At 40.1% G+C, this 27,693-nt stretch overlaps 1 protein-coding gene across 5 annotated transcripts in view; it reads right to left on the bottom strand.

Annotated features, from left to right (window-relative positions):
• daam2 (dishevelled associated activator of morphogenesis 2) overlaps positions 1-27,693 on the bottom strand; it is a 120,094-nt gene that overhangs the window by 56,719 nt on the left and 35,682 nt on the right. For all 5 annotated transcript variants that reach the window (XM_067454954.1, XM_067454953.1, XM_067454956.1 and 2 more), the window contains exons 2-3: positions 25,227-25,457; positions 5,896-5,985 (exon numbers count right to left, since the gene is read on the bottom strand). In XM_067454954.1, the coding sequence (XP_067311055.1) occupies positions 5,896-5,985; positions 25,227-25,394 (258 nt within the window). In that variant the 5' untranslated portion in view covers positions 25,395-25,457. The remainder of the gene's footprint in view (positions 1-5,895; positions 5,986-25,226; positions 25,458-27,693) is intronic.

Here is a 27,693-nt window from a genome sequence, read left to right as displayed (position 1 = left end):
TGATCCCTAACTCTCCCGTCCCCTAGGACAGTTGAACAAAGAGGACCTACAATCCAGATGAAAATAACAGCGTTTCATCGGCATTGCTCGAACGACGGCACTCCAGCCTACTAATCCACAACAATAAAAAATGGCCTCGTCACCCTTATTTAATATTCTCGAAAGAGGGGTTTATGTAAATATTAAGGCTGCTGATGTCAGCGAGTTTGGAGGAAAAGGCTGTAGTTCCCTACCGACCGTTTGCTGTAGTCCTTAGATATTGATTTCTTTCTTTAAAAGCAAATATCTCTCTTTGCTCTAAACTTTAATCGTTGTAACTTTGCAGATGTTGTTTATGCTCAAACAACAACAATACACACTAGCTAAAGTTAGAAAAGTGAAATCATGTTTTACCACGCCTTTAAAAAGTATATCCTGCTTTTGATTCAATTGGTCTGTGCTCTGATTTGAAACGAAGGAGAAAAAGGATTTCGGGTTTATCCGCAAAACCTGCCAGCGAGTCAAAATCGGGGCTAAAATCGTGCAGTGTGACCTCCGCATTAGGTGTCTCTCTTTCTTAACCCTTTCTGCATATGGTTTTTAGAAATGTTTTTCCTGCAGACATAGAAATGCATTGAAGTTAACACTTGTCATTCTACATAATGTCTGACCCAACTATAGACGCACATTTCTGGTTGTGCATGAACATTTAAGATTAGTGAAGCGAAACGGTGCGTTAATGAAGTTTTAATTTCGTAATGTGTATTTGATCCGCTACTCAGACACAAAATTTTCTCAGGAGCGCTGACAGAGTTCGAACACTCTGCACAAGCTCAACGGTATGTTATATGACTTGAGAATGGAACTATATTTGTGAGCCAAACAAGTATCTGTTCCTTCAATAACAGTTTGCCTCTCCAGAATCCCCCAGCTAAATCACATTAGCAAACAGATTTCGGCCTGTCCCAAAGCCAGTGCAGTAATTGGCCTTGCATTTCAGATCTAGACAAACTTTCCAGAATCCAACATCTCAATGGGTTGTCCTCTCTTCTACCCTGCCAAAATACAGAGATTCAATTTCAATGCAAAAAATAATTTGTTGTATTTTTACAATGATTTATCCAGATCTGCTTCTCTCAAGTTAAATTCCAGTCGAGGATGTTTAAGGCCAACCGAAAACTTGTGACCATTTTGCAAAAGCCCTTGCATTCACTCATTTTCCAAAGTCATCTTGAATGTTGAATAGTCAAGAACATCACATAAATTAACTCATAAATTGATTTCCTAAAGTGGTTTTGTTTTAAGTCGCCATTACAGTGATTAGGGTTTCCTTTGGTTTGTTACCTAGAACTTCTTCCACTTTCGTCAGTGTGGTAGTGTTATAAGAATCGCAGTTATTTGTGTTTTTAAAGGAAGACAAGTAAACGGTTTGCTTCTGAAAAGTGACTTAACTTACAACATAGATCTTTAACTAATTTACATTTGATTTTGAAATGTAGAATTAAGATCGATTACATCTGTATTATGTTGCATTGCATAAATTCCATACCCTTTTAATGGGATTGATGAAACACTCTCTAGCTGTGACAATATCTTGCGGTCGACCTTGCTTGTGTCACACAGACATCAATTTTAAGCTTGCAAAACTAATTCATTTTGATACATTTTGTCCATTACAAAACACTTTTATTTGACATCAAATACAGCATATATTGCTTAATTTATTTATGTTGAAACAAACTTTGAAACTTAGCATAGTTCATAGTTTAAGTTTTTAGCTGTTGAAAATAGTAATTCTGAGCAGTCAATTGTAAATCTAAATTAAAAGCACCTCTTGGGCATGCAAGTGTAGCTCCTTTCTCTTTCAATGGGGAAATTCTCCAAAACTGTTTGTCAAGCTCACGATTAAATCTCATATGTGAAAGCACCAATGAAATCTGACAACAACGGTCTCATAAATTTTGTTCTAAATGCTCGAATCATGACGAAAATCTAAATTTTTCAGCCTGGACAAAACTAATGTGCAATCCCAAATGTGCATTTCAGAACACTGCCTGTTTCTATTAGCCTGACGTGGCCATCCTCAATTCTAGTCAGAATATGAGTCTGAAACTATTCCATTGGGCTGTGATTATGGGGCGTGTTTCAACCGAACCAGGAAAGACATCATGTTTCAAGACAGCGTGTTTCAAGGAACCATGCCAAAATAATACACATTTTACCCCCCAAACGCCATTTTTTTTCTGGAGAACCCCCCGAGAAGCTATTGTTTAGGGCTAGTAGTTGGCTGGTTTTGTTGTAAAAACTTGGCAACCCAGTCTGCACGTGCGCTGGAATAAACGATCTTTGCCGGTGTTGTTAAAAAAATAAGAAAATAATTTAATGATACACCGAGTACTTACCCAACATGATCATCATTTCTGAGAGAAATTGTGACGGTGAATGCATATACAAACAAGCTCTCCGTTTAGGATTCGAACAATATAATCCAAGCCCCTTTGATGACTTGATGATTACGTTACTGTTGATCATCTGTCCGTCATCGTCTAAAGCCCGCCCTGATGATTTCATTGGTCAGAACAGTTTCTGTTCGGGGATAATTACTCCTCTATGGATCGAGGCCAGACCGAACTGCTCGACCTAAAAATTTTGTGGTCGGGGCTACGTTCGGCTGGCATCCAGGCTATGTTTCTATAGTAACCGGAGCTTCTAACGATCAATGATTGGCTCTTTCATTTAGAAGGCGGGGCTTACTCACCATAATGGGCGTTGCACTTTCTCCCATTCATAAGTAATCAGAGTGAACCGTCTTCCTTTATAAGTCTTTGGTACAACAATATACTTATTTCACTTAACTTGACTACACAATATACAAGGTTTAACATGTTCCTCGTTTCAGCCTCTCAGGAATACTGACTCTTAAAAACATTTTGGAAAAATATTGGAGATTTGCAGGCTTTATATGTGAGCTCTTCCTGTATGGATTTTGCTCCAGGCCTGGTTTAGATTTTATTGCGACCGAGGCTAGGATATAACAAAGGTAACTTCTACTTTAAAGTTGTCATGTTGCTGTGTTTTCTCCTCCGCGCGGACTCACAGGTGAATGAGAGATTGTAAAGGCTTTCCTCGGTTAGGGCACTGAGAATTTACATTGACTGCATGCTTTGTAATGATGGCTGCTGGGATTGGTATTCAAGCACACTTTACTAGAGGTGCTGCTTCTCAGGTGGAACTACTACTACTGTATGTTTGATATTTCATGTTTGCATGATGGTGACAAGCACTGGTATTTTCTGTTTTTACAAAACATTTGCTGTTAATAATAGCCTATTACTGGTGTTATTTATTGCTATTACTTTTTTGCCAAGTAATATTTTTCTTTTTTCACATTATTTCTGAGTATATGTTTAAAATCAGTTTGTACAATATTTGCATACTTTCAGCAAAAAATATTTAAAGGAGCTGTATGTAAGAAATGTATTTTAATTAATCATAAAATGGTCCTGATATGTCACTAAACATTAAGAAATCATGTTCATTTCAAATACAGTAGTCTGGCCAGGATATTGTCATTATAAAGCTGTTGTTGCAGCCCTCAACTGATGTTGACATGTTGTGTTTTGGCCTGGAGCTCCACCCTCCACTTATCGACCAATCACGAAGTCAGGAGTGTTTCTACATCCGGGTTGCCAGATCTGCTCTAGTTGCCACAGCTGCAGATCTACAAACGTTCCTGCTGATCCTGCAGCCAATCTGGCAACCTCGAGTCAGGGGGAGGGGGAGGGGATACACCGCTCTACAGTCATTTGAAAGTGATTGCAGTACCAGTTTTGGCCACAATCTTACATACACTTCCTTTAACAAATATCAAGTCAATTGTTTTACATTTACACCATGATGATCATTTCAGATGTGTGAACTTGGAATATAACTTTTTAACAGGATGGTTAATCAGGAGGATGTTACCTGAATCATGTTGTAGTTACATTTTTAAGTTGACTAGTTAAACATAAACAAAAAATAACAAAAAAAATTATAAATCATGAATCGGTCAATCGTTCTGGACACTTTTTTCAAGATTTCATCTTTTTTTTTTTACCCAGCCATACCTTAAACTTGGACTTTTTGTAATCTTTTGGAGCATTAAAATCGTAAAGTATCGCAAGCCGCTGCGATATGCATGTCGCCATATGTACATTTGCGATATTTCGATAATTTTGATATTTAATGCAGCCCTATTTTACAGTAAATTCTAGTGTTGCTGTAGCCTTGATGGTGGATTTCTGGACGCTCAGTAACTTTCATCATGATTATCAGTTACTTTTATCATACAACTCAACAAATTAATTATCTAAGAGTTTATTTAGACCAAGATGGTTTTGGTGAGTTTTAATAAAGGGGTATTTTACGATTACTATATTCAGCATTGGAGTCTCGTGGGTTTGAGGAGAGCGATACATGTCCATTGGTGTAAAAAAATAAAATAAAATAAAAAGGTTCTTATGATTAACAAAAAGGTCTAACTCTGTAAAGATCCTTTCCTTAATGTTGTCCGATCTAAGCCTGTCAGTAGCAAAAACCAGCACTTAAAGTAGACCTACACTGACGATGTGCAAAGGCTCAAAAAGTTGACAGCGGCAAGTCAATAGTGAACCAATTTCAAATAGTCGTTTAGACACAAAAACATGGGAAAACAATGTCCAGGTTGAAAAATACAGAGGATTCCCTTACAAGTGAAAATTGCATTGCAGTACAATTACTGTAAACCAACACGCATCAATTTGCTGGCATCTCTGCTGCCAGTAACTGTGTAAATATACGGGGAATTGTTTCCAGTGTGCACATACACATTTTTAAGTGCAGGGAACCTCAGAGAAACAGCTTCAACGTCTCTCTCCCATCTTGATTCATTCAAGTCTCCCTTTCTCTAAACACATAGCCTTGCTTGTTCCATTTACATTGCCGTGCATTTTAAGCAGGCCATGTGGTGGGCTTCTATGGCAATCCTCCATTACTGCAGACATGAATGAGCTTTTTGTTTGATCTCACAACTTGTTTTCCAAGACGTCTGTTGCTTAGTTCTGGTTCCTGTTTCCTGGATTCGGTTTGAGCGTCTCCCCCACCCTCTTTTCTAACCTTCAGCTCTGAGAGGAAGTCATTTTTGGGCGCAACAGCACTGAGAGAACATCGACTGCTGACAATTTTGTTCCAGAAACTTTGTTACAGCAACTACAAAACCTCACATTGCCACATCCCACTTTACCAATAATTCCACCTCCCAAACCCAGGCCAAGTGTCCAGAGCTCCAGGTGCAAGCATGGATCCAAACTTTTAGATACAATGGAAACTAAACGGTAACAGTCAATGAAGACAACATTGCCAGACCGGAGCTACAGTGGTTGTCGTTCACTCCGCAGGCCCTTTCAAAACAATAGCACTTCCATAAAAACATAACCTGGAAATAGCTAAAGCCAATTCATTTAAATCTGTATTCCACTGAGGCTTCTGAAAGCAGTCAATGTCTTCTCTCTTTCTCTCTCTCGCTCTCTCTTTCTCTCTCTGTAGTCAGGGAGAAAGGGAGTAATATCCTGAAAGTGGCTGACCACAGACATGGGTTTCAAAAGGATGGTGTCCAGAGGAGGAAGGGAGAGGCTGTGTGTGTGATAAGTGCGGTAGACTTTTGGCCCGAGGTTTCAAAGAAGCTGTAGTTTTCCGACATCCATTTTAAAGGGGTTAGTCTCACAATGAAATGTTTACCGTTCTGAATCTGTGAAAAAAAATAACGCACTTCCTTGCAAAGAATGCTAGCCCTTTCTATAGTCCGTGACTAACAAAAGAAAACCAGAGACATTTAGTCTTTTAAGCAAACTGCTAAAGCAAACCTTGAATGATTTGTTCTGTTGTTAAAGGACTCACCTTCTTCTTGCTGCAATAGATCTGCCATTTCTTCTCGTCAGGCAAAGCAAACATGGCTTCCCTGTTTTTGTCCGTGAGATCCAATTCATCCTGAGGAAAGGAGAAGACACGACTGAGCCACACTTAACCTCATATATCTTAAAAAGCAAGCTTTTAAAAATATAATGCCATCCATATTAATGTGTCTGTGTTGTAATCATTAAAGTCTTCATATAAAACGTGTAGTTCATGTGTATTTGTAGTATGTTCAAGTGCATGTGTAGTGTGTGAGAGATAGAGAAGACATGTACAACCTCAACTTTACATATTGTAACAAAGTTTAGGATTATTATGTCACTTGTCATACATTTCCACTATTTTCAATCCAAAGAGCCTGGGTTACGTTTTAACTGTTACGAAACTCACATAATGACCCCAAAAGGCATTTGGACACTTAAAGATCCGATAAACTCACAGCAAAGTTTTTCTTTTTGTACTTTGCTTTGGGGTAAAACAAAGTTTGAAATGTGTGACCAGTGAGATACTATAAATAAATATGTAAATATGTGCTGTGTGCTTTCCTCTCAAAAGCAAAATAAACACAACAAAATTGAGAAAACAACAAGCATTTTTTTAATAAAGCATAAGAAGAGCATTTGAAGAAAAGCTCTGCAATACGGCACTCTAGTAGAGTCATGTCAAGTTTATTTATATCACTTTATACAATAGATTGCTTAAAATCAAGCAGCTTTACCCTAAATTGGCTTTCTGGGATGTTCGTAATTTTACTTGTGGACGTCTGACCTCGACGGACTGAACAGAAGAAATTAACCAGAGGAGATTTCCCCGTGAAAGACGGCGGGCCTCCTCACAAAGCTACCTATTAAGTAAATCGCTACATACCAATTGGAGTACGAAGATGTTTCTCCCAAAACAAACTTTGTTTTGGCCTGTTTTTATTTTTTATTACATCACATCGGTTCATTCTTTGATTTAGCTTGGAGTATCATAGAAGCTCTCTTGAAGTGTGCGAATATCATTAAATTATAATAAATAAATAAAAATCTGTATTTTGATGATCCCAACATTCTGTTGACTTCATGTCAACTAACTCTCATTAGAACAGTTATTCTGCCCTCACATTGGCGTCTCTCTTCCCAAAGTTAGACAGATATATAAACTCCTTCAACACGTAGGATTGTGGGAGAATGCTGCTTTATTCCACACCACGATGAATATGTTGAAACAGAGTGAAAAGACAATGTTTTCCACAAAGGATGACTGGCTGCTTCAAGTTTCTTCTGTATACGGCATTTGAGAATATTTGTAAACAATCGGCACCAAGATACTTCTGGGTGGCAGAGCGCGAGCGGCTTCTGTGACAAACTGAAGAGATCAGCCGGCTACTGTAAACAGTTACATAGTTAAGAACATTGTTGTTGATTAAAGTTGCAACTATGACGAAAACGTGTTGTGTTTGGGGTTATGGCGTCCGATATACAGCAGAAGGTGTAGGATTGTATCGATTTCCTTCAGAAAAAAAGTAAATATATCCAGCTAAACCTGTGGGTGAGGAGGCTAAAGCGAGTGGACGTCGTCAAAAGAGGCGCTACAGAGAAGTATTCTCGAAACGGTCCATCTACAAAATCATAGCAGAGCATAATTATCTTCAGCTGGGGAAATTCAAGACTAATATTAGTAAACTTTAGATCTATTTTAAAGATTGAACTCATTGCCAGTCACTGCCTGAAGTAAAAGTAGGAAGAGACTGAACTTCGTGTCATGTAGGCTACTGATCGAATGTCAATGGAAGAAATAGGAAAAGCAAAACATAGTTGTAGGCTGATGGATGATTGATGCGTGGACCACACTGGCTTCATCATCACCGCGAGTTTAGTTTGAGTGAATGCCTAACGTTAGCAGAGTAGCGCTAGTCTACAGCATGCTATCCTTTTGACCGTCAGAAGCTCACGTCTGTGCCATCTGATCCGACCCCGACCGAGCAACAGAAAACCATCATAGCCTTTTCAGTTAGATAACAGAAAATAGACTATCTGCGATAGCCTAAAGTATTGTAAGTCAAACAGCAACAGTCACTAAAATAACTACTCAATGGTAGGCTGAGGCTTATTTAAAAATTATGGTATTAGACTAGCACTACATCTACTGGAGCAAGGTAAGGCATTTCATGTATTGCTATCTCCTTAATTAATCAGTCCCTCAATAATCATGTTAACTATGTCTGAAACCCAAGCAATTTACTAGCGTTTCCATAAGAATGCTTCGGCTTTTGCCACCCGGAAGATCGTTTATTACTGTTGTGACGTCATGGTGAATTGTCGTATAGCAAAGACTAAATAGATGATCCAGAACAATAGTAGTAGACTGTCCATTTAATGGACACTATTTTCTTATGGTCCCCCAACAGACATTCAACTCACTATACTTAACTTTCCAATGACATGTCAACTTATTCTAAACCAGTGTTTCTCAAACTTTTTCTGCCATTCCCCACTTTGGAGGTAGGGAAGGGCTCCGAGCCCCACCTGTCCCCAATCACCCCAACAAAATGGTCATTATCTAGGCTTTTAAGTTTGCCTGTTAACATTTATTTTATTAACATCACATTTAAACCTTTCATGCGTACAGTCAAAATATTTTAGCTGACTAAAAGTGTCAGCTGACTAGAGTGTGAGTTTTATTTTAAGGCAACGTTATTTTAGAACGTTTCACCTTATGTTTCTATGGCAATGCGTCATGTTTATCACGTGACTCACCACAACCAAAAAAGCGCTGTATGACAGATGTATCGCTTTTATTACGTTATTGAACCGTTTGAACAAATGCACTGCAGTTCAGAGTCCTGTCAATTGGATTTACAGCACGTATATTCATCAGCTTCTCCTGGAATAAGTAAGTGACCGTTGAACTGGGAGAAGAATCGAGCAAACTTTATAGTTACTTACACTATGTGTATCTGATATGAATAAAACATGTCAGCCAATTATATTTGAATGGATTGTTATTGCTGCTTCCATAGCCACTAGTGTGTATTCTACAAACTCTAACATTAAATGTATTGTTTTACTTGTACTTGTGTATTTAAATGTTACCTATTAAATTAAACCTAAAATAAACAGTAAGTGGTTGAAAACTGCATGATGTATGAGCTGAGCGCGTCCGCATTTGGCTCATTGCCAGCCGAAGCACGTCCCACCGTTTAATTCTGGCAGTGATGTCACGTCACTGAACATTCTAAATCCCTTATGTGGGTCCGTACTCTCAGGGGCATAGAAATAAAAATCCCATGTGGGACCGCTCAAAAGGTTAATAGAGATGGGCACAAAAAATTAACACATTTCCTCCTGTTTGTCGCGCCCCACTTGTCATGTCTCTATTCCCCACCAGTGGGGCTTGCCCCACACTTTGAGAAACGCTGTTCTAAACCTAACAATACCAGTCTACTAACATTCTCCTAACACTCTAATGAGAGTTAGTACTTGTAGGTGTAATGTTACATTAGTCTACAGGGACCATCCAAATAAAGTAAAACCTAAATATCCAACCATATTATTGAAGTAAAAGACAGCACAAGCTGTGAAACTTATCCACAATAATAGATTTACTAGGTGTTATATGTTAATAAAATGAATAATAATAGGGATAAAACATTGATATTTACTGGTTGCCAGATTTAGTGAAATATGACCATAGGATATCATGAATTATCTGTTACTCTAATAGTATAATTATTAAATAAATAAGCAACATTGCTGGGAATTTACATTTACAAGTATTAGGGATGCACTTTTAACTTGAACTTTTATGCACTAATAACGTTTTTAAATAAATACAAACTTCTGTCACAAACCTCTAGATGGCGCAGACTGATAGGTCCGTTATGTAAATCACATTATTCTCTATAGGGCACAGCTGATTGGTTCTTGCTGTAACAGTAGCCAATGAGCTTGCAGCTCAGTATCTGCGTAGCAGTTTGCAGCACACTTTTAGAAACCCCCACCTTCCCTAGCTCCACCTGTGTAGATCTGCTACATGTAATTCACATATGCCATTGTCCAGCAGCAACAGTATTTCTTACTTGCCGACAGCACCATTTCACGTATTTAATGGCAGTATAAGTCCCCTACTCACTCTGTAGTTACAGCAGCGTAGCAGATCCTTTCTACTAAAGCCAAACATATCAACATTATCATATGCCAAACACTCTGAGAGTTGTCATTACAGAAATATTGACATCAAAAGTTAACTCAATTGATTATACAATATACTGAGCAAATTTGAAAATTCTGGAAAAATAAGGGCTCTTCGATGGTCTGTAAAAAGGAAAATGTATTTATTATTAATATAATTTAAATCATAAATTAAATTTATAAAGTAAAATATGACCACACTTGTGGGTAAGTTATACTCAAAATAAGATTTATTGTACACTTAATGAAATAAATGTCATTCTTATTGCACTGACAATTCAATTCACAGTTGTGCAGGTTCTCTAAAGAGCCATGGGCATACAATACCAGTGAGAGAGGGAACAAGGGAAAAGGCAGAGTTACAATGAGGGAGGTGCAGGAAAGCCTTAGTGAGGGAAAGATTCAGAGATGGTCAAAATGGAAGGAAGTCATATGTGGCCCACAGAGGACTGACAGGAAACCGTTCCAGCCAGGAGTGACCGAGCAGAGAGCATCATAAAAAAAAACTGAAGGAAGAACAACTTAGAGGAATAGTTAATCTGAATATGAAAACTGAGTACATAAAAGCAGGCCTGATATTAAATCGAATTGTTTCTTGTGTGTCTCATTCTTGGCAACAAAGCTATAATTGTATTCGTACAATATTTAAATGACATGACAAAGCTATGACGAAGGCTTTTGAAGAGCAGCAATACAGTGAAAAATACTCATTGATTCAGGGCTTGGTCAACACGAGGCTTAGTGATGATGGATTTTGGTATTTCTGGAAACCCTTTTCATATAAGGGCTCTAAAAATGTGTAATTCCAACTGAAACGCCCTCAATAATAAGCAGTTTTGCCTTTAAATGAATAATCTATTAAGGATGGGTCTCACCTCAACTCAAGTAAAAAGACGTTCCTAAACTGGCAGAAACAAATCTCTCAATGACAGCACTAACCAAACCTAATTCGTCACACATTTCCTCTACTGTTCCACTCCCTTCTCATCCAGATCTAATCAGCTGATTCACGACGCGAGGACGGAGAGGTTGACTGAGGACACTGAGGTGGCAGCGGTAGTCAGGAAGTTCATTGGCCGATACCACCACACCCAGAGCTCTCAGACACGGAAATGAGGAAGAGACTCATCTCTGACCTCTCCGCTCCAGGAAGGCTGGGCATCCGAAAGGAGGGAAAGGGCTGTACTGTTATTATGCCATGCTATTCTGTAATCTTCCCTCATTATTTTATTTGAAAAACACTGTCTGGCTAATCAGGCATCTGCATAAGCTGTGTATGCAAGTTAACTAAGCAATATTAATAATAGCTCTGTTGTTCTGAATATCAGCACGGCCATATTAGGACCAACAACATAAACAGCGCAAGTAGTCAATAAAGACACTTAAATTACCGGAGACATAAACCTTTGTAATATATTCTGGAGGTTTATAATTGCTGAGGTCCAATTGGCCCCAGTGGGAAATAAATGTTATTATCAGATATGAGTGTAACAGGAAGGTTACATGTAGTTAGTCATATCCAAAACAATAATTATGTTAATGTGATCCATAGGAAACCAAGAAGTACAGTTTCTCATGTCTCTGCTGATTATCTGTAATGTGACCACACCCACGCGCAGCGCAGCCTATTCATACGGTAATCGCCCATGTGAGCCACACGAACCTGTAAACGCCCCATCACCTCGATAATCATGACTACTTTTCCCAGCAAAACCAAAGCAGGATTAACTGAAACATGTCTCTGAGCAACACACAGTAGGAATGTTTTTTTAATGTGTTTTTTTAATAAAACCAACTGATTCAGTGACTCACTCATAACACACAAAAATGACAAATCCCCACAGTGAGCACACAGATTGGCAGCCTTTCTGTAACACCACAAACACAGCGGAATGACAAAACTCTTGAAACGCTGCTATACTTCCACATTTTTGTTTCCCTTCCCACGGACAGTTGGATCGACAGAGGACCATCAGCAGAACAGTTAAGCATAGGCATAAAACACTGTTCTCGTGGACATCCAGACTGAAAAGTTGGTCCAGTATGAAGGTTTTTCTTACTCCCGCTAAACATTTACTCTGAATTCTTGCAACAGGGAACAATGCAAGGTGACAGTACTGTCTGAGTGGCCGTTTGAACAAAACCATATTCAACTGAGAACGGTAAACTTTTTATGCATTTTGGACATTCATTTTCACAACAATGGCATTTTGGGGGCCTGGAAAGGTTTTGACTTTTGAAAATGTGCTAAGTGTGTGTCTGCGTAAACTACAAAAATGTGAATTTGTGCAAATTGTGACGTCATGCACATGTGTATTATAAGCTCAGTCTATAGGTGTGTAGTAGGGGTGACCCCGAATAGTTGAAGATTCGACGTATCGATATGCAGAGCCGGATTCGACCACCAATCTCACAATCTTTGCGGGTGTTATGAAACGAGGACCATACCATTTTGGCAATATGGGAATGCTCAATATTTTAAAGACTTGGCGTGGTGCCGCGCCTTTAAAGTTCAAACACATTGTTTCCACACCGGCGGCACTATTCGCCGCCTGTCCGTGGCGACTCAGGAAGTTGTTTAAAATCCTGCCGCGCCACAGAGCGCCATTTCAATGTTTTATATAAAATGTATATTATATTTTCCTCAAATCGTCAATGTACAAACTGATTTCACCCTGTGCTACAAGATACTATAATGTGCGCATCCGGTTTGAGATACCGGAGCCGCGGCGCTGAGCTTCGGGTCCGGTGTGCGACCCCCTTTAGTCACAATCAGTTTAAGAACGTGCATGTAAACGCACGTAAAGTGTCCTTTTCCTCTTTTCCTCTCTTTTTTTAAATATTTATTCTCAAAATGTCCTTTTATCTATTTGTGTGATGTTCTGTATTTCGATCGTGGTTTTAAAATGTTATGAAAAACGTTTTACAAATGTTTATCCACCACATTACCTTTTATTTAAACCTAAATAAGAAAGCCATTGTCAGTTCGTCTGTCAGTTGGCAGGCAGTTTTGGGTGCTTTATTAAAAGTTGTTGCTGTGTGCAGTGTGTAAAGGAAAATAAAAATAGTTTTACCCTTCTGCTGACAGTGTCGTGCCCCTCCCAACCCATTCACAAACACATTGATGATTTAACTATTGGTCGACCATAGAAAGATTCGAAAATTCGGATTTGAATGTGTAAATCCTTAGTCGGGGACAGTCCTAGTGTGTAGTGTACAAAATGACATTGCCAACTACATACAGCATTTTAACAGATCCATGTGATCGGGAATCATTTTGACAATGTTGTAATCTGTACGGAAAAAAAAATTCAGAAAGAAAAACATTTCAGTTTTTAGTACATTGTTGTCACGTAAACGTACCCTAAAAGTTTGCTCAGTTGTATTTCCTACCGAATTTGATTCTCGTGCACGTATCCTGGTGGGAGTGGCCTTGGATGACAACATGCCCAGTGCATTATGGGTGTTGAAGGTTTCCTAAGTATTTGGCACAAGGGAAGACAACAGTCTTTTTTTCTTTGTATTCTCTATTCAGGTAGCCCCATTTTTTCTGCATTTCTACTGCGTAGGCACCTACGTTTTGTTAAAAGCCCATTTTTTCACTGAAGAAATGGCCCTTTCAGTGATGCCACATAAGTTGAATTCTATATTAATGCACCAAGTTACTAGCTAACGGCATCCTGTTATTGACAGCCTCTTCAGACTGAATACAATCTTTCTCTGTGCTTCATGTTTTTCCTCCTTAAAAACTTTGTGACTTCTCAGGTTTCTCTTTCTCCCATATGGCAGGAACACACTCTTCATCTGTTCATTCATCTGTTCATGCATCTGCTCATTTCTGCCTTCACCTTTTAATGTCAGTATACCTCAGGCCTTAGCTGACCTGTTTCATGTCCTCACATAACTCATTACTACAGCTGGTCCACATGCCCATTTCACCAAAAAAGACAATATTCTTTAAAAGTAAACACGCATGAGTGGATAAACACACATGCACAGTACACTCAAACACGAGACAATGGCTGTTCTGCCCTTTATCTCAAACGCCTTGCTTGAGTATGCAGTCAGATAACGCCTCCCAAAGACAACAGACACAGGGATTGATTTTCAAGCTTTACTGTTGCCCAAGGAATAACGTAAAACTGTAGAAATACAAAATACAGAATTCTACTGTAAATGTACAGCATCTACATGTTCATATAACACAACGAAGGCTCTTTACATCACATAGTTAGCATTAACTATATCAGAAATTGGTCTTACAATTCACAAAATAAAGAAGAAATCCACATTTGACATATTATATAACAATTTAAAGTAAATATGCATAGAAATAATGATGTAGCATCATGTACATACCGAAAGTGCCTTCAAAACAACTTAAATTTGAGGAGCGATAGAAGCCATGACCTCATGCTCTTCTCTGCTGCTGCTGAAACTAGGCTCACGGTTGTGATGTCATCATATAAGGACAATATTATGTGCAGTACCCAACTTTGAACAGAAGGGGTCACTTTACGACCACTTATTAAAAGAACCATAAAATAAATGCTGAATGTTCATAGAGAACAGCACACTCCCCGTCTGGTATTCAGGAAATACCAAACCTTCTGACTTGAGTTAATCCTGAATAGCCTATTCAGAATCTTCGTGAAGGAGGAGTACTATCTCATTGATAGGCCTCAGAAACAGTTTAGGTCCATCTTTCCCAATGATTTTCACTTGTACTTTTCGTACTCGCCCATCTTGGCTGGGGTAAGTTTCTGTTATGATGCCGAGGGCCAATCATTCCGTTTAGACTGAGAGTCCTTGAGCAGAACTATGCATCCTCTGGAAATGTTGGGCTTTTGATGTTGCCATTTTCGTCGATGCTGAAGGGTTGAAAGGTACTGTTTACGCCATCTGTCCCAGAAGGTATTTGCGAGGCTTTGCACTGTACGCCACTGTTGTTTGTACAGGTCAGGCTTTCCGAAGTCCCCAAGTGGAACTGAGCTGGTACCAGTCTTTTGGGTAAGTAATGTGGCAGGTGTGAGGATGAAAGGATCTGCTGGATCGGTTGACACAGGTATCAGTGGTCTATTGTTTATAATGGCAGTGACCTCTGCCATGAAGGTGGAGAGTACCTCATGTGTGAGTTTAGAGGATGTCATCTGAAGAAGCATAGAATCCAAGATCCTGCGAGCAATGCCAATCATCCTTTCCCATGCGCCACCCATATGCGACGAATGTGGAGGGTTGAATGTCCATAGGCAGCTGTGATCTGACAGGAATTGTTTCACTGCCTTTTCATCCACATTGGAAGATATTTGCAAGTCCTTACAGGCTCCAATGAAATTGGTCCCTCTGTCGGAGCGAATGTGTTTCACTGGACCCCGAATTGCCAGAAACCTCCTTAACGCATTAATGAAGCAGGAGGTATCCATGGACTCAATCACCTCGATATGAATGGCTCTGATACTTAGACATGTAAAGAGCACTGCCCATCTTTTGCTTTCTGCATAGCCACCTCTTGTCCTACGAGCAGATACTGACCAGGGCCCAAACACATCTAATCCCACATGTGTGAAGGGAGGCTCCATGCTGAGCCTGTCAGCTGGCAGATCTGCCATCTTTTGAGTCTCGCAGCCCCTCCTGAGTCTACGGCATATAACACAGGAATGGATGAGACCGTTCACCCGTCTTTTGACTCCTATTATCCAGTAGCCGGCGGATCTTATCGCTCCCTCTGTGAAGTGGCGACCCTGATGATGCGTTTGCTCGTGAAAGTGCCGTGTTAGAAGTAATGCTACATGGTTCCTACCAGGTATAATGAGGGGTCTCTTTTCTTCAGAACCTAGTTCCGCTTTAACCAGACGACCTCCGACCCTCAACAGTCCGCTCTGATCAATGAAGGGATCTAGTTTTCGAAGTGTGCTGGTTTTGGAAAGTGATTTGTTTCGTTTGAGGCACTGCAGCTCGTCAGCATACGTTTCCTGTTGTACTGCTCGAATGACGACTTCTGTGCTCTGAAGTATTGTATCAGCACTAAGAGGAAGATCGCAACAGTGCCATCCTTTGCATGCCTGAGGGGGGTTGTTTTGGTCCTGCTTATAAGAGCGTGCAATGTGAATCAGCTTTCCAACAGCTCTGATCAGTCGGCTCCATTCCGAAAAGCGTTCAAAACGCTTTGAAACCCTGGTATACAACACTGTTACTTCTGGACGAACTTCTGAATCTCGATCAGGATCAACAAGTGCAAAGGGTTCTCTAGGGGATGTCTCTCTTTTTGGGTGTTGCAAGAATGCCGGTCCACTGAACCAGATGGTGTCCTGCAATTTGGTTGGAGCTACTGGTCGGGTTGCAACATCAGCTGGATTATGCTCTGAGCTCACATAATGCCATTGTTCCGGATCGGTGCTGTTCCGGATTCTCTGTACACGATTGCTTACATAGACATGAAATCTACGTTTCTCATTGTAGATATAGCCAAGGACCACTCTACTATCTGTGTAGAAGGTAATCTCATTGAATTTGACAGCCATCTCCGCAGTGATTGTTTCCATCATGTTCACAGCCAAGACAGCCGCACAGAGTTCCAGACGAGGTATAGTGTGCTCTGGTTGTGGCGCTAGCCTTGCTTTGCCTGTGATAAACCCCATATGACAGTTACCGTCTGAGTCAACGGTTTTGAGGTAAGCAACTGCTGCAATTACTTTCTCAGAAGCATCAGAAAAAACACAGAGCTCCTTGAATTTGGCGCCTGACACTGATGTAGGCCCATAGCTTCTTGGGACTGGTACATGTTGCAGTTCTTGCAAGGAATCTCTCCATTCCTCCCACACCTCTTGTTTGTGCACAGGTAAGGGTGCATCCCAGTCGGTAACATTCTCAGTTAGTTCCCGCAGTAGTACTTTGCCTTGAACTGTGATTGGGGCCACAAATCCCAGTGGGTCATACAAACTGTTTATTACAGACAGCAGTCCACGCCTAGTGTAAGGCCTTTTATCCTTCTGGACATGGAAGTTGAAGCAGTCTGTGTCCAGATTCCAAAGCAAGCCGAGACTGCGTTGCATTGGAAGTGAGCTGGCACCTAAATCCAGTTCTTTCAGTGAGTTTGCATAATCTTCAGACGGAAAAGCTTTCATCACTTCCTTGCTGTTTGAAGCCAATTTATGCAACTTCAAATTAGATCCAGCCAGCATGTCCTGTGTCCTTTTTAACAGGTCGATTGCCATCTCTGGGGAGGGTACGGATTTCAATCCATCATCCATATAAAAGTCTTGCTCCACAAACTGTCGGGCGTCTTGACCGAATTCCTCTTCTCCTTCTTGAGCTGCACGACGAAGACAATAAATGGCCACTGCTGGAGAGGGACTGTTCCCAAACACGTGCACCTTCATACGGTATTCTGTGAGCTCATCCTCTGGGTTATTTTCATGAAACCAAAGGAATCGGAGGTGGTTTCTGTCTGCAGGTCGAACTTTAAAGCAGTGGAACATTTGTTGAATGTCTACCATGAAGGCGACAGGCTCTTTGCGAAAACGCATGAGGACTCCAAGGAGACTGTTGTTGAGGTCGGGACCAGTCAAGAGAACCTTGTTCAATGACGCACCTTTGCATTGAGCGCTTGAGTCAAAGACCACTCGGATCTGGGATGGCTTTTTTGGATGGTATACACCAAAAGACGGTAAGTACCAACACTGTTCATTGGTACCAACTGAAGGAGCTATTTCTGCATGATCATTTTGGAGTAGCTTCTCCATAAAGGCTACAAAGTCTTTCTTCATCTCAGGCTTCCTCCTGAAAGATCGTAGAAGGGAATTGAAGCGTTCCACAGCTTGTGGGCGATTGTTTGGAAGATATTGCCTTGGCTGCTTGAATGGAAGTGGGGCAACCCAGGAATTTTCCTCGTCTTTATAGACTTCTCTGTCCATGATCTGCAGAAAGAGTCTGTCCTCTATAGACGGAGCTGTTTTCTCGTCGTCTTTTGTTCTCTGGAATACATCCCATTCTGCTAGACTTTGAGTCCCCTCCTTGATGAGGGGCATGCTTTGGAATCTATTCTTAACGCTGTAATTGTTAGGACAAGGATGAAAGTATGTAGACCGACCATTCTCCATGATGGTGGTGTGGTAAGTTCGAACGGAGGTAGGTTTATGAACTTTCCCAAGACACATGTCTCCAATGATTACCCATCCTAAGTCCAACTTTTGCGCGAAGGGAGCATTTGGTGGCCCGTTCACTTGCTTATGGGCTTTGTGGACTCTGATTACATCTCTGCCTAACAGGAGAAGAATGGGAACATGATGATCTGGCTCTGGAATGTACCTCGCAAGATGTTTTAGATGGCTGTGGTTACTGACCACTCCTGGAGTGGGGATTTCAGAACGATTGTCTGGAATTTCGTTACACTCAAGTAGCACTGGTAAGGGTAAAACTAAGCTTCCGTCAAAGGATTCCACTTGAAAGCCTCGTGCTAGCCTGCCTTCTGTTTCGACTGTGCCTGCGCATGTTTTGAGAGTGTAGGCTATGTTGCACTCTGTAATGCCAAACAGATCAAAGAATTCTGATCTTGCAAGCGATCTGTTGCTTTGATCGTCTAGTATCACATATGTTTTGACCGCTTTCTCTGGGTGGCCTCCTGGAAATACTTTCACGAGACATACCTTGGAGCATGAGCGTGGAAGTTGACTGGCTCCACATACCTCTGTACAAGCTGAGGAAACCTCAGATTCCATGGGTATGTCCTCATTCACTTTGTGATCCTCCAGTGTCAGGGATCTCGGTTCTTTCACCCATGGTGCTGGGCCTGGATGGAGCGCTGCCATGTGGGTAATGCTGCCACATTCTGAACACTTAACATCCTGATCACAGTTTTTTGCCATGTGTAATACAGAGTTGCAACATTTGAAGCATATACCTTGATGTTTGAGCAATGACTTCCTCTCTTCCATAGGTTTCATCCTGAATCCTCTGCATCTGGACAGAGGGTGATTGTTATTGTGTAGAAAGCAGTGTTTTGCTGGGTTTACCTTATTTTTGAGTTCACTGAAAGCTGATGACTTTTCAGAGGAGACCTGAGTCTTGTGTGTGATGACAGCTCTGGGAAAAACAGGTTTGTTTAACTGTTTGTTTGGTCTGCGAGATTCGTCCTGTACAGTTGTGAGAAAGAAACTTGGATCATTGCGCATCTTAGCTTGCTGACATACAAAGTCTACTAGGAACTTGAAAGGTGGGAAGGAAACCCTGCAGTCCTCTTTGTACTTAGACCCCACTGTGAGCCACTTTTCTTGTAAGCTGAACGGCAATTTCTGTATTATCGGATTTACTCCCCGTGGAGTATCTAGATAGGAAAGACCCATTAGATCGCCATCCTGCTTAGCTGCCTGAATCTCCATGAGCAAATCTCCTAGCTCACGCAGTCTGTGACTTTCTCTGTTTGATATTTTTGGGAAGTTCTCCAATTTCCTGAATAGTGCACTTTCTACCATTTCTGGCGAGCCATACGTTTCATAAAGTCTCTCCCAAATCAGACTGAGCCCTTGTAGTGGATGGTTAATGTGCACAGCTCTGATTCGTTTTGCATGCTCAGCCGACTCACATCCCAGCCATTTTACTAGCAAGTCCATCTCCTCACTAGGTGAGAGATTAAGGTCTTTAGTGGCATTTATGAAAGACGCCCTCCATGCTCTGAAAGTCTCTGGATGATCGTTAAACTGCGTAAGGCCGGTGGACACCAATTCACGTCTTGCGATAAACTTCACAACATCAGACATTTGATTATTTGTATACTGGTTACCTTTATCTTCCCCAGCTTGTAAAGGTGAAGCTGACTGAGTCTGAAAAAAGCCGAGCGGCATCTGCCTGTCCACACTCCTATCCTCACAGCTCTGAAATGCTGCAGAATGTTGGCGATATACATCGTGGGATGACCTGAAGAACGCCTCATGCTGAACGGGGTGTTTAAACCGTACATCCATGGACTGAGAAATGATAGGGTACTGTCTACCCTCTGCATGGGTAGGCTGAGACTTGGGTGGTGTGGCATAAAAACTATGCTGACCCTCCTGCTGCAAGCACGATTCAGTAGTCTGTGTTGGTTGTACTTCTGAAATGTTTATGCCTCCATTATCATGAAACGGGCCGTCCATTACTGGCATTTGTGAATCCACGACACTATCTGCCTGATTTGATAAGTAAGCCTGTGTGCGTTCTGTTGAATCTTCTATAGGTAGCTCTATTACACTCAAATTCCCTCTACTTTCCTGCTCTGCTGCTGTCTCTAAAGCCTCTGCCTTCGCTTGTATTGCTGCAGCTCTCTTTTCCAGTCTTAAAGTCTCTAGTGATACCTCAAGCTGGGCTTTCTGTATTTTCAGTTCGCTCTCTTTCTTAGCAAACGCTACTTCTGCTTTAGCCGCTTCGGCCTCTGCTCTAGCCATTGCAGCGGCTGTGGTTACAGCTGATGAGCCTCTCGAGTGTCGTGACGAACATGATGCATTAGATACTCGCCTCAGTGATCCAGATTTGGAGCTTGACTTTGACATTGTTGAAAGAAGATCACCTCATGAACTTGCTTGCTCCCCGCCGTGGAGTTAGAACATAGAAGTTGGTCATCGAAGATTTTCGTTTTACTGTTCTGCCCTTTATCTCAAACGCCTTGCTTGAGTATGCAGTCAGATAACGCCTCCCAAAGACAACAGACACAGGGATTGATTTTCAAGCTTTACTGTTGCCCAAGGAATAACGTAAAACTGTAGAAATACAAAATACAGAATTCTACTGTAAATGTACAGCATCTACATGTTCATATAACACAACGAAGGCTCTTTACATCACATAGTTAGCATTAACTATATCAGAAATTGGTCTTACAATTCACAAAATAAAGAAGAAATCCACATTTGACATATTATATAACAATTTAAAGTAAATATGCATAGAAATAATGATGTAGCATCATGTACATACCGAAAGTGCCTTCAAAACAACTTAAATTTGAGGAGCGATAGAAGCCATGACCTCATGCTCTTCTCTGCTGCTGCTGAAACTAGGCTCACGGTTGTGATGTCATCATATAAGGACAATATTATGTGCAGTACCCAACTTTGAACAGAAGGGGTCACTTTACGACCACTTATTAAAAGAACCATAAAATAAATGCTGAATGTTCATAGAGAACAGCACAATGGCACACACACACACACACACACACACACAAAGATACAAGATACAACCACAACATACAACTTTCCGATAAATTCCATGTGTTTGCAAAGAGGCTGCTGTCTCCAAATGTGTGAACTATTAAGCTGGAGAGTAAAACATGATCATTATCACATTTGTCTGAACCCGCACGGCCACGTGTCAACCCAAAAAATGTTTTTTATAAGATACACAACTCCAAATTGATGTGAGGTTTTGTCACACATGTTGCTGATTGATTGCATCTACTCAACCCTGTCGTATGATCTATCGCCATCGTGAAGCACTCAATCAGAAGGAGCTTATTACTCCAGTCACGCTTACAGCTCATATGTGCATGGAAGATTTGCTTACACGTTTACTCTATAGTGCAGTCAGACACAATGACTGATTGAATTGACCAAAGCTGTTAACAGTTGGAAGATTTTCTTCTTTTCAAACCTGAAAATGGCTCTCAAATCCTCAGACTACAGAGCTATTGTGAAAATAGACAACAGATACACAAGTCAGCTGAAAATAAAGCTCCAGTATGCAACCTTTTTGCTTAAAAACAACAAAAGTCTCTTATTGAGCAAGAACATAAGGCCGTGATCAGTGTTCAAAAGTGTCTCCACACCTTATATCCCGATTCGCAATGGTAAGCTTACAAAATTGATTTATAATTTGAGCTGTCGGGTCCGATTTCATGGGAAATGTCAGTTTGATTTTTTTTCATTACGACACATCCTTTAACAGAAAGAAGAAGACCTGGCTACTATATGGCATATGCTGAGGATGCAGTTGCTTTGAATTTAAAACTTATCAGTGCTTCCCAAACTTTTGTCTATGAAAAAAAGGAACGTGACAACTCACGTGCTAAAAAGAGTACCGTAAATATTGGCATGGCTTTTGAGAGGTGGTGAGATCTGACATTTCCGTGGCTCAATAGATAGCTAGCTAATATTACTGATCAGGGATGCACCGATATGAACATTGGCTGATACCGATAACAATAATTATTTATATTTGAAAGCCAATGACTGATATATTGGCCGATAAATCTAAATCCAAATTATGTCATTTTTGAGAGCCTGATTAAAAAAGAAAAGTCTTATCATTAAAAGCCATGTCCCAAGTTTTCCTTTGATTGATTCCAATCATATTTCAATTAATTCAAAACCATCATGGTGACCTTTCTGCATATTAAGCATCTCATGTGAAGGAAATAATATATTATTTATCTTACGAGAATACTTTATTACTTGAAAGAAGTAAATATACATTAATGAGCACATATATTTTTGAAAGAACTAAGTGTTTTTAGCTAAGAATAAACTAAAATAGTTACACAGTGTAGCTTTAAGTTGTAAAATAATTTGTAATTTGTAAAAGTATCTTAAAAAGCTGAAGTTATGGAACGGATGGTGACAAAAAAAACAAATTTTGTGTGTTCTTGTTGCGCACAAGGCCTACATTAATGTTATGGAGGGTGAGAGCTGTTTTTTGTGTGTTAGTAATTAAATTAATTAAATAGAACGAACAACTGGAATTATAAATAAAACTCAAAAAGTAACTCCACCCACCATACTCTGACTGAGCCAGACAAAATAAAACCTGCTAATAACAGGAGTAGTTCAATGGAGAGTAAGTTGACGAATAGTTTTGAAACACGGAAATAAAGTGCCTAACAGTTATTTAGCAGCGGGAATAAATCGTAGGTGTTTGGAAGGACTTTAATAATATGAGGTGCAAACAGTTTCTGCCACTATTTGAACCAAGTGTAAATAGAATCTGAGTACTGTTTACATTTAATGCAAAGAAAATACTATTTGCACTTAGTGTAAATAGCCACTGTCTATTTATATTACCACCAATCTGCAACCCTACAGGTTTATATATTAAATATAAACCAAAATACATTCACGTCTGTGCACAAGGGCAAAACTTCATCACCGAGCGGAGTTGGCCCCTGTTGGCATGTTTTAAACTCGTATCATATTCCAAAAAAACTGTTAATCCTGTGACCCAGTTCTGTCAGGTTTCTTCTAGCTTCTTGTGCGATAATATTTATCATATTAGTGCAAGAAGTGCATGATTTAACATATTTCTCAAATATGGAAAACTGTCACTTGAGTATTTGTTTGGTCTTTGCAGAACATGGACAAATGTTGCTCCACATGCGGTGCAGTGTTTAAATGTTTGGCCGAGCAGTAACATGGGCATGTTTGTTTGTTTGTTTAAATGGAGAGGGCTAATCCATAGTAACAAAAATGGTGCATAGCAGCAGTCTATTATATTATATGATTTTTTTTTCTTTCTTTATCAAGCATGAGGCTGCTGTGATTTAACTAACAGCTCCCATATGTTGGACATGTTTTGAGTCTAAATGATGAGCAGCTTTATTTATTCATTTTTCCTTTCCACAATCTGTTTTTAGCTCAAAGACAGGGTGGAGAAAGACCGAAAAAGAGAGACAAAAAAACAAATTAAATATTCTCTTAAAGGGATAGTTCACCCTTAAATGAAAATTAAGTCATTATTTACTCACCTTTGTGTTGTTCTCTAATGAACGTATGCCCTTCTTTCTTTTATGGACCCCAAAAGGAGAATGTTTTATTTTTTTTAAATGTCCCACTCGCACTCGTCCATATAATGGCAGTTGATAAGATATGATCTGAAACTTAATGTAATATTTAAAGGGGTCCTATAGTTGCCCTTTTTACCACATGTTAAATAAGTCTCTGATGTACCCATAGTGTGTATGTGAAGTTTTAGCTCAAAATACACCACAGATTAAAAAAAATTGTATAGCTTGTTAAAATTGTCACTTTTTGATGATGATTAAAAACACAATTTTTTTGTGTGTGTCCCTTTAAATGCAAATGAGCTACTGCTCCAGGCCACTTTAAGGAAGAGAGCAGAGCTTCAAGAGCTTGTGTTAGCAGCTCCGGTTACCTTACACAGACACACACACTGAAAATGCCAGAAACTGTTCAGCCTTTTATGTTCTAACCAAAGTCGGACAATGGTATATAGTGATGCCACTAACCCGTGAAGTCTTTTGAAGTTCTTTAGCAGTCCCTACCAGCTATTTGTTGTAGTCCTTAAAAAGCGATTTCTTTAGAAGAAAATATATCCCTTTGCTTTGAACTTTGAGCGTTGTAACTATGCAGATGTTGTTTATGCTCAAACAGCAACATTATTACACATGTTAAAAAAAAGTGAAATCATAATCAACCACAATAAACTTTAATGAAATCCTGATCTACGCAATGTGCGCATTCGTGTGACTCTGTTAACACCACAGTTTACTCCGTCTCACCCAGAAAAGGCACACAACTTGTGTGCTTATTCGCGGTAAAATGAACTGAGACACTAATAAAGTCACAAATGCACATGTCGTGTAGCCATGCACAGAAGACCAACAGCCAAGCTCGGGATTTTCATTAACGATACATTACATTTCAGATCGCATACCCCAGAACACGTGGAATATACAGCACGTGTTGGATATACTTCTGCAAAAAATCTCCTTTTTTGGTCCATAAAAGAAAGAAGAGCAAATGATGTTAGAACAACAACAGGGTAAATTATGACTTTTGAACTATCCCTTTAACAGGATATTTAAGTCATTTAAAGATTACATGACCTACTTTGTTCGTCAAACGTGTATTATTCAAGATGCTCCAAAACCACTGTTGTTTGGCAGCAGCGGAGATCAGTATTGTACGATTGCCCGAACCTCAATAATGCAAGTCAGCATCCAATTTCTAACATCAGTTTGGAACACTTATAGTACAAAAGCTGATTATTCATTTTAGGAAACTATGCAAAGTCATTGAGACACAGATTGCGCCCTGTTAGCCTCTCAGATTTTCCACTTGTGTGTTACATTATGGATTCCTTCAATGAATCTAGGGGTAAATTAAACCGATTTCATGGCATAAACCATGACCACCAGACTAGCCAGCAGATACTTACCACTAATTCAGAGAAGCGGGCGTGCAGTTCTTCCTCTGGGGGCATGGGGGCACTGAACTCCAGCAGCTGCAGCGGGACACTGTCTTTCAGGTTGATCTCAGGGGGTTCACTGTTACTGAAGCAGCACAGGAAGCCCAGGGCGGGCCGCGTGCGCTTTCGGGGAGGCATCCTCTCCAATCAGGAGGAGCCGAAAACCAGAGGGTGAAGGGTCTGCTATCTAGGGGGCATGATCTGAAAGAGAAAAAAAGAGCCAATCAGGATTTAATTAGCACCACACAAAATGACTACACGTTAAAGGGTTAGTTGAGTACTCATGTTGGTCCAAACATGTAAGACATTCGTTCATTTTCAGAACACAAATGAAAATCTTTTTCATTAAATCCGAGGGCTTTCTGTCCCTCCATTAACAGTCTATGCAGCTATGGATGCTTCATAAGTTTATAAAGAGACCGTAAAACTAATCCATTTGAATCAAGCGGTTTAGTCCAAATGAAACATCAACACAGTAACAATATACACTGATCAGCGAACATAAACAGAAGCTCAACCGAACCTGCTTGACGTGTGAGAAAAATCGTCATTGGTTCTCGCTGAAGCTCAAACGTGCTGCGTAACACGAGAATGAACCTCATTGGTTCTCGCTGAAGCTCAAACGTGCTGCGTAACACGAGAATGAACCTCATTGGTTCTCGCTGAAGCTCAAACGTGCTGCGTAACACGAGAATGAACATTGGTTCTCGCACATCAAGCTTCTGTTTATCACAACTGATGTGTGAGGTGATGAATGTTTATATGTGAATAAAAGCCTCAAGTTAATCTGTTCCTCATATAAAGTGATCAAGTCTCTTCAGAAAATTTGGACTAAACCAAATCAATTCATATGGACATAAGGCTGCAAAGTGGTAGTTGCGTAGTTGAGAAATCTCTCAGATTTCATCAAAACAGACCTTTGTTTGTGTTCAGAAGATTAACGAATGTCTTGCGTGTTTGGAACGGCATAAGGGTAACAGAATTTTCCTTTTCATTCATTAAATACCTGTTTTCATATATCGCAAACTAAATTTAAATGCATTCAAAAAACATTAAGACTGAGTACATTTGTCCAGTGTTCATCCACTAAATGGAACCCAAAAACAACTCTCAAGCAAAATTGAAGCATCATGTAGAGAGTTGAGAAATGTCCTCCATACTGCCCCATATGTGCCCCATAGCTGCCTGTGCATTGATGTACCTCACTGATGTTGAATCCAAAGCAGTTTCACAGCCGCCAGGCAGCTTTAATTGCTCAACATCAGAATGGGAACATCAATGAAAGACAGAGGCTGTTGTTTCACAGGCTGAAACCCCTCAGCTGTGTGGAGTGGCCATGAAGGAGCTGGGACTCTGAAAAGCAACAACTCTCATCCCTCTCCAACGCTTCTTCGGCCCATGTGGGCACAGAGAATGGAACCTCCTGGCACCTCTCTGGATGTGCTGGCATAACCCCCAGGGCGCTACAAAGACCTCTCTGTTTCCAGGCTACAATGATCGTCAATGGTAAAAGAGAAGGAAAGCGAGGGAGGGCATGAGTAATTGCCATGAGAGGCGGCCGTACCCATCACACTCACCGGAACGGAGAAAACACAAGAGGGAAACAAGCCCAGCGTTCTTAGACTCACAGTTCTCACAAGTACGTCCACCATATTCAGAATGGTATTGGTTTCCATTGAGCTTACCAAAAAATTGTGTCAAGGAAATAAAAGTGTCAGCCTCGTTTATTTTAGATTATTTCTCAAACCCAAGATGACAAGTGCAAGTACAACTCACAAAAACCAAAAACCAACACAGTATGACATAATATGGTAGCTGGATTTTCATTCCAAGATAGTCTAGTAGCTCTAACAAGCTTGTCCAAGATGATCTGCCAGCTTGAGCTGATCAGCTATCTAGACCAGCCCAAATGAGCTACATATGAATACTATACTCAGATAGCGTTTCCTAATTTGCACCTAATGTACACAGCAAAAAAATTGAACATGGAAAAAAGTATACTGTGTGTTTTTGTTTGTGTTTTAGTTAAGCTTGCAGATTGAATGTGATGAGAGAAAAGGACTTAAAGAAAGACAACAGTAGTTACCACAAAATAATACAATTTATATTAAAATCTTATCTTCTATATTGTGACTGGTTACATACAACAATTGACAACAATTAACAAGAGTTGTTAAGAGAATCATTAAGCAGAAGAAAAATCATTAAATTACTTATGATTTTTTATCCCTAGGAAATATATATCAAGCTCTCCTAAAGACCATTAATAATGTATGCTTTCCATCACTGCATAACCATAAACAGTTTTTTATAGCTTCTACATAAATTCTTCATGCCGTATGCTTGTACAGCTCTCAAATAAATGCTTATTTTAGAGCAGGACAGAGCAGCAAAGGCTTTCATCTGCATACTTTAAAGGAAGCAGAGACTGAAGGTC

The sequence above is a fragment of the Pseudorasbora parva genome, chromosome 10 (genome assembly GCF_024679245.1).
Source record: "Pseudorasbora parva isolate DD20220531a chromosome 10, ASM2467924v1, whole genome shotgun sequence".
Taxonomy (NCBI): Eukaryota; Metazoa; Chordata; class Actinopteri; order Cypriniformes; family Gobionidae; genus Pseudorasbora; species Pseudorasbora parva.
The sequence above is the reverse complement of the archived record's forward strand: the minus strand, read 5'-3'. Positions and strand labels throughout refer to the sequence as shown.